This window comes from Bidens hawaiensis, unplaced genomic scaffold (genome assembly GCF_021521415.1).
Source record: "Bidens hawaiensis isolate Kalapana, Puna unplaced genomic scaffold, B.hawaiensis_p1.1 tig00022926_1, whole genome shotgun sequence".
Taxonomy (NCBI): Eukaryota; Viridiplantae; Streptophyta; class Magnoliopsida; order Asterales; family Asteraceae; genus Bidens; species Bidens hawaiensis.
In genome coordinates, this window is record NW_027493590.1 from 124,266 (window position 1) to 136,704 (window position 12,439).

The window sequence follows — 12,439 nt, forward strand, 5'->3', positions numbered from 1 at the left end:
TCACACAATGATTTAACAAGAACAATTCCTAACTCGTTGCTTAAATCTTTAGATCTGTCACTGAACCATCTCGAAGGAAATATTCCTTTGAGCCTGTCACAATTAACCGCTCTGAGATGTATAAACGTGCCATACAACAATCTTGTAGGAAGAATCCCAACAGGCCATCAACTTCAAACATTCAGCGAGTTAAGTTACACTGGAAATGCGCTTTGTGGGGATCCTCTTCCAGAGTTTCTAAGCAGACGATGGAGAATTGCGTATTATCATTTTCTTTAAGATGTAACATGTAACACTACGAAATAGTTTTGCATGGGTGATTACTTTTATTGAGGACAATGCTTCTATGATTACAAAAGTAAATTTAAAAATCGAGTTAAAAACTCCAAATGAGTTCAAATTTTTACAATAACTCTATTTTGGTGTAAAAGTGTTTCGGTTAAAATTTCATAATATTTGAACACTGGAAAGTATGTTTCTTGAATTTTGCTTTGTTTAATATATAATTAAGTCATTAATATGGAAAACACATTATAAAAACTCCAAATTTTATAAAAGTTTATTTTAATTAATTTTTTCAATGAAATAAGAACCTGTGAATTTTTAGAAAATTTTCTAAACTGATTTGATTGCCTTTTATAATTTAACAAAACTTATAATAAACTTTAAATGTAAATAAAAGTGATTATGTAAAAGTAATCTTTATTAAATATTAAACTTTGTTAGTTGACCGTTTTTATCCATGTTTTTCCGGTCAAGAATAAATGTAAGTATGATTACGTGTAATAAGCTTTGAAGGGATGTTGAAGACTTACATCAATCGGCATCGTCACCTACACCGGTCGCCCCCTTTTTCGTAATACAAATATTTGTGTTCATGTTTGTTCGTTTAAAAAAATCAACATGTTCATGTTCGTTTATTTTCGTTCGTTAAAAATCTAAAAGACCTACATATCTCAATTAAAATAGCCCAAACGCTAACAAAATATAATGAAGAGTAAACGCTAACAAACTAATATATGTACGTATTAAATCAAAACAAAACGTGTTCCTAAAACCCTCTATAATAATATTATTGAACTTTGCATTTTAAATAAATTCTTACCTGCCAAAATTAAATTTACTTATGAAAGACAACATATAGATTTGAGTATTCAAACATTATATCAATTTTCTTATAAGTCTATTCTATTTATTATCTCAACTTCCACTCTGTTTCAACTATTCATGTTTTGTCATTGATCTTGCGTTTACAATACAAAAGCCCGAAAATGGAAAATGTCTTCTTGACACGAATATGCAGCAACAAGAACACAAGAACTCGATAACCGAGAGCCATAAGTGAAAGTATCATCAAATTTTTCCACTTGGAATGCTCGTTTTGCGGCATATCATATACATTATGAAGAGCTTCGTACCCTGATACGGTCCTCACTTGTCCGGTCGTAAATAATATTCCGTCGTATTCATTCTCCAAGATCCCCTACAAACAAAACATGCGAAAAAAAAATCGAAACACTTAAAACATTGTAATAATTCACATAAAGCTAATACAGGGTAGTGTCGGGAATTTACAATAAAAGACAGTATATTTTGGCTATATAAATGTAACTAAGTATGTAAACTGACGGGTCGGGCAGGCTTATGGGCCAACCTAGGTTCGGGTCAAAAAATGCTTGAATGAAATGGTTTTGGATCAAAACGGGCCAGTAACAAAATCAGTGAAGTCAACACATTTGACTTTTGGATTCAACACAATGACTTTCCAGATTTAAAATTTATACAAAATTTTTAAAAAATTAATTTAATTTGTGTTTTCATGTGTAAAAACACAAGCTAGTTCATAGTTCAAGATTCATGGTGAATATTTCTTGAAATTAATTTTTTTTTTCATATTAACTATGAAATTTGAAATCCTGGAGTCTGGACCATTGTTTCTATTTGAAATAGAAAAATAGAGTATCATAAAACCTGAATCGTTAACGTGTGGACCGCAATGTAGGACATAGGATATATCCATACAGGCCTAGTTAACGCACTTCGAATCCTAAAATATCCACCCGAAAGCATCATCATCGCCTACATATTAATAACACCAACTTTTAATCCAAAACGATAACTTTTTTGTATATTGAGTTATTTATAAGCATGGGCAACGATCCTAAGTGAACCATTTTGGATCACTAAAAAAACCTCTAAAAAAGATATTTAAAAAAATTATAAAACAAAAAAAAAAATTAAAAAGTAAAAAAACCAAAATTCTTAAATTTCATTCCAGTTTCAAAAAAAAAAATTGTATTATACACATGTGTATAATATCATTTAATCTCTAGTTACATAATGTACACATATGTACATTATCATTTACCTTAAACTTTACATATGTGTACAAAAAAACCATGTATGTACATATATGTACATGTTATACATAAATGTATAATTTAGCTAAACCGAGACGTTTTTTTTATGAAACCGGGATGATAAATAAGAACTTTGGTTTTTTTTACTTTTTTTATTTTTGCGTTTTTTTTGTTTTATGATTTTTTTTTTATTTTTGACTTTTTTGTGGTCCAAAATGGTTCTCAAAGTTCTCAATTTCAAGCATAATAAACAACAAAATGAGAAAACTTACATGCATAAACACCAAAGTCACTATGCTCCAATACATATCTTGAAAAATGGTGGTAACTAATAACACTAACCCTTCATTGACCAAAAGGCAAATGAAAAAGTTGACCACAAAATACATCATATAGGTGAACTCGTTTCTAAGCCCGATAAGGAAGTAAAAGAGTAGACTTGATGAAATGGAGATGAGAAACAAGAACGGTATGCTAGCCAAGAATTGTCCCGTTAAGAAAACAAACGCGCCCGAGTGTTTATTTGAATCTTCACAAGCATACACCTGCATTACATAAAATAACTTGTTAACTTGATTTGAGAGTTAACACAAAAAGGATTGTGTAAATAAAAATAGTTAAGAAAGAAACGAGCCGAAAGCATCTCAAAGGTACGAACAACCTCTTAAATCATTTTATTGAAAACAAACCAAATTTTAATGTAATGAGAAATTTTTCGTAATCAAATTTAAACATAATAATTATCCAAAAGTTAGCAGACTCTTATTTAGACCAGTTGGATAAAGGGAAACATCGCAGAATGGGCCCACACACTAAACGAGCATAACTTGGGCTAGGAGTGAAGTCACTGGGCCCATAAGGCTATTGTAGTGGAGGGCTGCAAAATGGGGGGGATTTTCGACACGTGGCGCCATCAGATAGGCTATTTTCATTTTAGGGGTGTAGTGGTTTGTAGCCCAAAATCCCCCCCCCCCCAAACCAACCCTTATCGCCTGAATATCACCCGGAGGCGGTGCTGTCGCCAAAAATCCAACCCATTTGTCGCCCACTACGCATAGTCTAACCAACGAACGGAAAGGTATCAACAAGCCAGATCATCTGGCCCAGCTGTCTGACCCGAATTCCTACATTTAAGGCTCCGACTTCATCACTCATGATTTTCCCCAAATTTCATCAATCTTCAGTATTTTTCTTTTTTTACTAAAACACGTGAATCGCTTAGCATAATTTACGCGTCTAGTCAACTTGTAACTTTGAAATTTTGGCAAATATAGAAAATCCTTATAAAGGGGCACCTTTTGTAATGGTTTATGTGCTTCGGCTCTATGTCAAAGTGTTAAGAGCCAACCCGACCCGAACAAAAAAGCCCGCTATGGTTCAAACTCATTTTGACCCGTTACCCAACCCGTCCGTTTACCTTGACCTCCTTTAGTTGTGCGGGTACTCCAACGATACTTAATAATGAACCAAAAGATATCAACATAAAGATTGCAGTTACTCTTGCCTGCAACATTCAATATGAACCATCAAAATCAATTTATAATGCATTTTATTCACTTGTGACATTATTTTAATAAATTCCATGAATAAAAACATGTTCGAAAATATATACATTTCATGCAACTCACCCCGACTGACGTTAGCGAATGGCTTAATCCAGAAAATATAGTGCCGATACTTAATGCAAGCAGCATATAAAGAATTAACCGAAACCAATAATACTTCCACTCTCGTGACATAATTAATAATGATCTCCATGTCAAAACGATAACTCTTGTTGCATTGCTTGCTTTTCCTTTGCTTTTGTGAGACGGGCCATCCTGATCAATACATGTCAAAACATAAACATTAATATAATTATTAGTAGAATAAAGATCTTAACTTGGAATAGAAAATGGGATTTTTAACGACTGTACCCGTTCGGTTAATCTTAATATCATTGTTTCAACTTCTGCAGCATCAGCAGATGATTTATAGGTTTTCTCGAGTGTACGAATCGCTGCAGCTGTGTCCATATTAACAGACGAAAGATCCCCATGACCATCCTGTGAAATTTAACGCAATATAATAATGGAAAAACGATTATATGCTTAGGCCTGTAAATGAACCAAACGTTCAGTTAAGCGTTCGTAAACCGTTCGGCAAGAAGTTTGTTTATTTAATAAATAAACACGTCTTGTTTGTGAATGTTCGCTCATCTAAATGCGTTCGTTTACGTTCGTTGGTTTACATTTGACTAAGTTCATTCGTTTTACGTTCGTTAATATATTCATTAAATTTTAAGGTCCATTACAATTTAGTGCAGTTTTAATAGCTTTTTAGGCACAATGCACTGTTGTTCACATTTACTTATAATTGGTTTTAGCTCAGTTATGTTCGTTCATCTATGTCAAGTTATGTCCATTCATCTACGACTTACGTTCGTGAACCATTCGTTTATGTTCATTTTCTTAACAACGAACACAAACAAGAGAGCCTCGTTCGTTTAACTGTTCGTGTTCGATCATTTGTTCAGTACAAGTTAAACAAAATGAACACGAACATTCTCCATTCGTGTTCATCGGTTCGTTTACAGGCCTAAATATGTTAAATAAAAATGAAACACCATACCTGCCAGTTTTGGCACACGGAAATAATGCGGTCAAATTCAGTGTTTATCGCACGAAGAAAGTGATCGGAAGGACTTTGCATGATTGGACAAGGAAATCCAGCATTTGAGAAGTGCTGCATAACACATAATATTAGTTACAAAATAATATTATTTTCATAAATATAAATGGATTATACGAATGAATCTTACCTGCAAACAAGCCAATGTTTCTCCGAAAAACAATGTTTTCCCATTCGAAAGAAGACAAATGCGGTCAAAGAGGCCAAAAACTTCAGTGCTACTTTGATAAATAGTGAAAACAAGAGTGCAGCCTGTGTTTGCTAGCTTCTTGAGGTTCACCATCATCATTAGTGCAGAAACACTATACATGGAAGGGGTATTATGGGAAATAGACATTAGTATAACATGGTCGGATGTACGTAGGGGTGGCAAATGGGTTGAATGGTTGTATTAAAATGTATATAATGGGTCAGAATGAGTCAAACTAAAAAAATATATGATTGAAACGGGTCAAAACGGGTTGACATTTCTCGAGTTTATTTTTTTTTATTATTATTATTTATGGAATGAGAAAAACGGAGAAAACTTTTTAGTATTTTTACTTTTTTAGTTTTTGATTTATATTTCAAGTTATAATTTTTTAATTAGGGGTTTTCGAAATCTCAACCCATTTTGACCCATTTCAAAAACCCCTCATTAAAAAATTCAAATAAATTATTAAAAAATCATAACTCGAAATATAAATAAAAAACTAAAAAATTAAAAGTACAAAAAGGTTTCCTCCGTTTTCTCGTTCCATAAAATAAAAATAAAAAAAACCCCTTCAAGAAATGTCAGCCCGTTTTGACCCGTTTCAATCATTTTCTTTTTTTAGTTTGACCCATTATATACATTTTAATGCAATTCATTCAACCCAATGGGTCACATATGCCACCCCTAGATGTACGTTTTCAAAATGATTATTGTGACTACAAGAATACCTGTCAAGGTGATAAAGAGGCTCATCTATGAACAAGAAACGCGGGTTCATAACGAGCTCTCTAGCAATGCTAACGTGTCTTTTTTCACCATAAGAGAGACCACCTATAATATTATTTGCATAGTCACCCAATGACATGGCATCAATGGCTTCCTCAACAAAATTTTTTTTGTCACACAAGAAACCGGGAAGTTGAAGTAGTGCCGAGTAGTAGAGATATTCACGTACGGTTAGCGAGCCGATTAGCGTGTTTTTTCTTTTCACAAATCCCTATTGATGATAAAAGGAGTTTGGTTTATGTTCGTTTATTTAATAAACGAACGAACATGAAAAAAAATGTGTTCGTTTAGTTAAATGAACGAACATGAACACATGTTTTGTTCGTTTATTTATGTCTGTTTATTTATATTCATTTATGTTGGTTTACATATTAATATAAAATAATTAAATATTATCTGGAAGAGTCATCTACTTAATGGTTTTATATTTGTTCATTTGTTTTCATTTATGTGTGTTCATTTATGTTTGTTTATCTTTGTTCAGTTATGTTCATTTATGTTTGTGAATTGTTCGCTTAGATTTTAAACAAATGAACATAAATGAACACGAACATGTTTATTTTTTTAAATAAACGGACATGAACACAAAATATGTGTTCAGTTCATTTATGTTCGTTTACATATTAATATAAAATAATTAAATATTATCTGGAAGAGTCATCCACTTAATGGTTTTATAATTGTTCATTTGTGTTTATTTATGTTCATATATGTTTGTTTATCTTTGTTCAGTTATGTATGTTTTTGTTCGTGAACTGTTCGTTTAGATTTTAAACAAACGAACATAAATGAACACGAACATGTTCGTTTTTTAAATAAACGAACATGAACACAAAATATGTGTTTGATTAAGTGTTCGTGTTCGTTTAAAGTTAATGAACTGTTCGTGTTCGTTCGGTTCGTTTATGGGCCCACTTTTCACTATTATGAGCATGTTGTGTTACAATTTTTTACATAACATGTACTTGACTTACATAAGATCCATAATTTAATGATGACTTTGCACCATTCACAAATACTTCACCATATACACTTGCTGAATCATCTAACCTTCCTAAATGACACATGAACAACAATTTGTTAATGTCAAACACAGAGTATTATCAAGTTATGTTAAATACTGAACTTAAGACTATAAATAGACGAGTCGCGTCTTAGGCAAAATGAGATGATTACAAAATGCAAAATTTGGGAAAAAATTTTGGTTGGCAAAATTTGAAGTCAAAATGTTAAAATTCGGGTCTGACAGCTGGTTGTGGGTCCCGTAACTCCAGTCCAAGACTCCTAGCTTAATTTAGGCCCGTTTGAAGTTTGGACCTAATTGTTAGGGTGTTGCTAAACGTACCCCTTGAACTTATTAAATCAATTACCATTTTCACTTAACATTATTTAAATACATATTAGTTACTCCAACATTTTATTCACTTAATAATCTCAACTAAATATATCAAACTAAAACAACTAAGTTGTTATTATTAAATATTAATTTATTTTTATTAATATTATTTACATTGTAAATATTATTAATATCTTTTTTTTTATTTTTAATAGTATCAGCCCCACACACACATATATAGTTTTATTAATATAAATTATATAATAATGCATCGACACTGATAATAATATATATCTTAATTATGATCAAGGACAATAAACACAAAAAATAGGGAAAAAAAACAAAAAAACAAATAAAAGCTTTATAGTTCTTGATTTAATATTTTAAAAAGAGACCATAAAATGAAACAAAATGTTAGAGGAGAGTAACACGAAATAAAATCGTTAAACAAATTGAAAGTTCAGGGGACGAGTTACTGTGACAAGTAAAGGAGGGGGTACGTTCAGCATAACCCTTCAACCAAATATGATTATTTTATCTATAAGTTTCTTAAAAAACAAACCATAGATCTCAAACTAGAAATAACCGAAAACCGAATGCTAACATACCCGCAAGCGCCTTCAAAAGCGTAGACTTCCCGGACTTTCTAGGGCCCATGATCACAGTCATTGTACCAGACAACGCATAACCATTCGAGCTTTTAACAACCCGATCAGAATACTTTCTCTTACCCTTTATAACAACCGTTAAGTCCTTCCACACAACCGAATCACCTAAAACATGTCTCGCCACCTCGGGTTGTGGTGGTGAAGATATATAACCACTATCCGAGGCGGCAATACTACTTTCCGCCATTTTAAATTCCACATTTGTGTCATCCCAGTCAGGTGAATCCTCAAATGAAATTGGTTGTCTTATAGAACCTGGTCTTCTTAAGTAGTAAAAGTTGTTTAAAGGTAGTCTTGTATATGGACTACTTGCTAAAGATGATGCTGATGATATGTAGTTATCTGATTGAGACTGTATTTCTTCCATTTTAATGATTTTTTGAGCTTGCAATATGTCAATATGCAAACACCTACACAAAAGTAAAATACTTTTACATCAGTTATTGTGATTTAAATCATTAGATTAAGCAGTTAACGTGGAAAAATATCAAATATCGGTTATCGCGGTGAGATATTGGTGGGATATCGACAATTTTAATATCACGTAGAATTTATATATATGGCATTTTATAAACACTAAACAATTCAGTATACTCTCCTACTATTAACAAATTATTCTTTTGCTACTTGCATAACACTAGCAATTGTAGCAAGTAGGAACTGATTAAGACTCAAAACACCAACATTAAACACTAAAAGTTGAAAATTAAGACGTAAAACACTGATATCGGGATATCGGTGAAATATCGGCTGATGTTATCGGTACCGATATTTTGACCTATATATCACATGAGGACCGATAACCAAGATACCACCGAGATTGACTACATAGATTAGATATAGTTGATAAAGTTGCATTTAACCTTTCTTATTACAATTTCTTATCATAATCAACTAATAATAATAATAATCATAATTATAATCATAATCATACTCATGATCACTTCTACCTTGATACTCAAAACAGTGAATAATCATAAGTAAAAAAGGAAATTAAAAAGAAAGGTAAATAATCCACTGTTCTTTACAAGTTTTTGTAATCATTAGCCAAAAAATGCATACCAAGAAACCTAAAGATTGAATCTTTACTACAACTAATAACTGAATGAATTCAAGAACATTGAAGATGAGATGTATCACATTGATTTAAGTTCTTTTTATCTTATTTTTTTAATATAAAAATGACCAATACCCTGAACCCAAAACTGCAAATAAAATCTTTTTTGCATCAATTAACTAATAAATGAAGTAAAAAAAATTCATAAAATCTACAACTATTGTAAAATTATCAGATATAGTTGATAAAGCTAGGGACAAGCATTATAAGAATTTCTTACCATAATATACATATATTTCATAGAAAATTTCTTTTACATCGAAATAGAAGGCAAACGGGCAACCATCTGCGCGCTAGCTCATTTTTTATAGCAAAAGTAAGTCTTTAAAAACTACATCCATAAATCTTGGGGTCATAACATTACTGTTCATCACCGTTGGACTCGGTTAAGCAGTTCCATAATCAAAAACTTATAGTCTTAGTCATAATGACTTCTACCTAAATACTCAAAAAAGTGAATAACCATAAGTAAAAAAAAAAAGGAAATTAAAAAGGAAAAAAAATAATCCACTATCCTTTACAAGTATTTGTAGCCATTAACAAAAAAAATGGCTACAAAGAAACCTAAACACTGAATCTTTACTACAACTAAAAAACTGCAAGAATTCAAGAACATTGAAAATGAAATGTGTCTCATTTGTTTTAAGTTTTTTTAACAATGACCCAAAACCCATATAAAATACTAATCAACAAAACTAATTAAATGCATATAAAAAATGTATACCAAAAACATGAACTGTAATATGAAGAACATGAGACAGGCAAACCTGAATATTAATGGGAGTGACAGTAGAATGGAGAAGTGAAGTGAAGAGAATAATGGAAGACAAAGAATTATGTCCAAATTAGAGGGGATCTTTGTCGCTTCTTTTTAATCAAAGTGGGCCCATACTTGGGAGACAATTTATGGGTTAAATGATCTAACCACGTCTAGTCATTAACTTTTCACATCCAGGCATTATACGTCACGTGGCGTCCAATCAGAGTTATGGTTTTTATAAAAACAGACTGTAGTTATAACTCTCCACCCCCAGGCATTATGCGCCACGTGGCGCCCAGTCACTTTTACATTTTTTGTTTTTTTTAATTTTTAATAAGAATAATCAAATAAAAAAAATATTTTATTAAATAAATATTACATGAAAATAAAAAAAAAACTATTCGTCGTCGTCATCTTCGCCCTCGTCGTCATCGTCTTCGCCATCGTCGTCGTTGTCTTCATCATCGTCTTCATTGTTGCCCTCGTTTTGATCATCGTTTTCACCAGGCAAAAGCCGATACATCCAAAGATGTTGGACCAAATCCTCATTTAGTGCGTTATGTATCTCTCTTGACCGCACGGAATCCGAGTTTTCGAGTCTTTGCTTCATACTTTCCGGAGTCCGTAGTGAATCCGGGTTCGGTATGAAAGTTGGACATATTGCTCTTCCCTCGTCCTCGATGATCATGTTATGCATTATGATACACGCATACATAGCACATTTCATTCTTTCTAAAGTCCACATACGACAAAGATTTTTAACAAAATGTCATCATTGTTTAAGAACACCAAAACACCTCTCGATATCCTTTCTCGCAAACTCTTGCACTTTCTTAAAATACCGTCTTTTTTCATCCATCGGGTCTCTAAATGTTTTAATGATTATCGCATACTCTGGATATATTCCATCACCTAGATAGTACCCATGATGGTAGAAGTTCTTGTTAGCCCAAAACGAAGCGACGGGAACGGTCCCAGATATGTAACTCTCCATCACAGGAGACTGCTCTAAGACGGTTATGTCATTTTTGGAACCGGGAACACCAAAGAATGCCGACCAAATCCAAAGTTCGTATGAAGCAATAGCTTGAAGGCTGACCGTTGGTCCCTTTTGGTCACCTCGTGTGAATTGACCTCGCCATGCAGTTGGACAATTAACCCATTCCCAATGCATGAAATCTACACTCCCTATCATGCCGGGGAAACCATGCACCCTTGTATGTGCCTCGTAAAGACGTTGTAGATCGTTCCAGTTGGGCTCTCTCAGATAATGTGGTCTATATAGTTTCAATATTCCTATATTTTACACAACTTTTTATAAAATAATTGATTAAAGTAAACAAGTGATAAAATTATTTAAAAAAAACCAAAACGTACCGTAACAAAAATACTCCAAGGTGTCCCGAGTTGTTTTGTCGGCCATCTTTAAATACTCGTCGTTGATGTCGGTCGTGTTTCCGTAGGTTAGCACGCGTACGGCTTACGTAACCTTCTGAATAGCCGTGAATCCTAGCGTCCCTCGAGCGTCAGGCTTTTGCTGAAAGTAATCAAACTCACGCTCCAAATCATTGGTGATGCGCATAAATAAATTTTTAGACATCCGAAAACAACGCCTAAAGGTCTTCGGGTTCTTGTATCTCGGCGAGTCGCAGAAGTAATCCGCCATCAACCGGTTGTTGGCTTCGGTACGATCTCGTTCGATGTATGCTCTTTTTGAATCGGGGGGTGGTGTAGAGCTAATCGCACCCGTAACGGAACTCATATACTTTGTCGCGAGCATAATCGCACTTGTAACCGCCTGTTCCTCCGCCACGTCCTCGGCTTCTTGGTCGGGCCCGAGTAACTGTTTATATATAGATGGAGGATCCATTTATATAGTGAATTTTGTGTGAGGAATTATAGAGTTGAAAGAGAATTGTTATAAATTTGATGTGTTTTGATTGGGAATTAGTTGGTTTAATATATAAGAAATTATTTTTTTTATTCCCTTCCAACGTTCAAATCCAACGGTCCATTTTTTGAAATGTGTGCAATTTTTCAGCGTTTTAGTTAAAACGTTCAAAAAAATATACAAAACGCGGGGGGGGGGGGGGGGTGTACCCCCGCGTTATCCTCCAAAACGCCTTCCACAACGTTCCATTACGGACGGTCTAATTCAAACTTACCTTTGCTCATTCACATTTGATTTTAATATTCCAGTTAAAGAAACTTTTTTGTTTTGAGTTCAAGACAAAGTTTAAGTTTGATCTATATCAATTATATTAACAAGTTAAAGTGTATTGATCAATAGAACATCATAGTAAAATTGTATTTAAGCATCCACACGAGGTTGTAAGTTCGAATCCCGAAGATCCGGGGTTTTGTCTCACCGTGTGTTACGGTAAAGAGTTCTGCTCTTGTGATGACACGACTGTCAAGTGGCAGCCGGCGGTAAGGTTTCTCGAGGAAACACCCAAGACAAACTCTGAAGCCAACATGAGCCCAGTTAAGACAACATTGTCTGGCTAAAGTGGGGCAAAGGGATCTCCAAAATTGGGGAGTGTGGTGGC

The 12,439-nt window shown here is 33.4% G+C and overlaps 1 protein-coding gene across 1 annotated transcript; it reads right to left on the reverse strand.

Moving 5' to 3' along the window:
* Positions 1-1,216: 1,216 nt before the first annotated feature.
* LOC143566616 (ABC transporter G family member 3-like) lies at positions 1,217-9,918 on the reverse strand. Its single transcript, XM_077053267.1, has 12 exons — positions 9,898-9,918; positions 7,954-8,423; positions 6,984-7,063; positions 5,952-6,220; positions 5,161-5,332; positions 4,971-5,084; positions 4,277-4,405; positions 3,989-4,180; positions 3,778-3,864; positions 2,633-2,905; positions 1,972-2,079; positions 1,217-1,483 (listed from the first exon to the last, which is right to left on the reverse strand). The coding sequence occupies exons 2-12, from the start codon at positions 8,378-8,380 to the stop codon at positions 1,226-1,228; spliced, it is 2,109 nt and encodes a 702-aa protein (XP_076909382.1). The 5' UTR covers positions 8,381-8,423; positions 9,898-9,918; the 3' UTR covers positions 1,217-1,225.
* Positions 9,919-12,439: the final 2,521 nt, after the last annotated feature.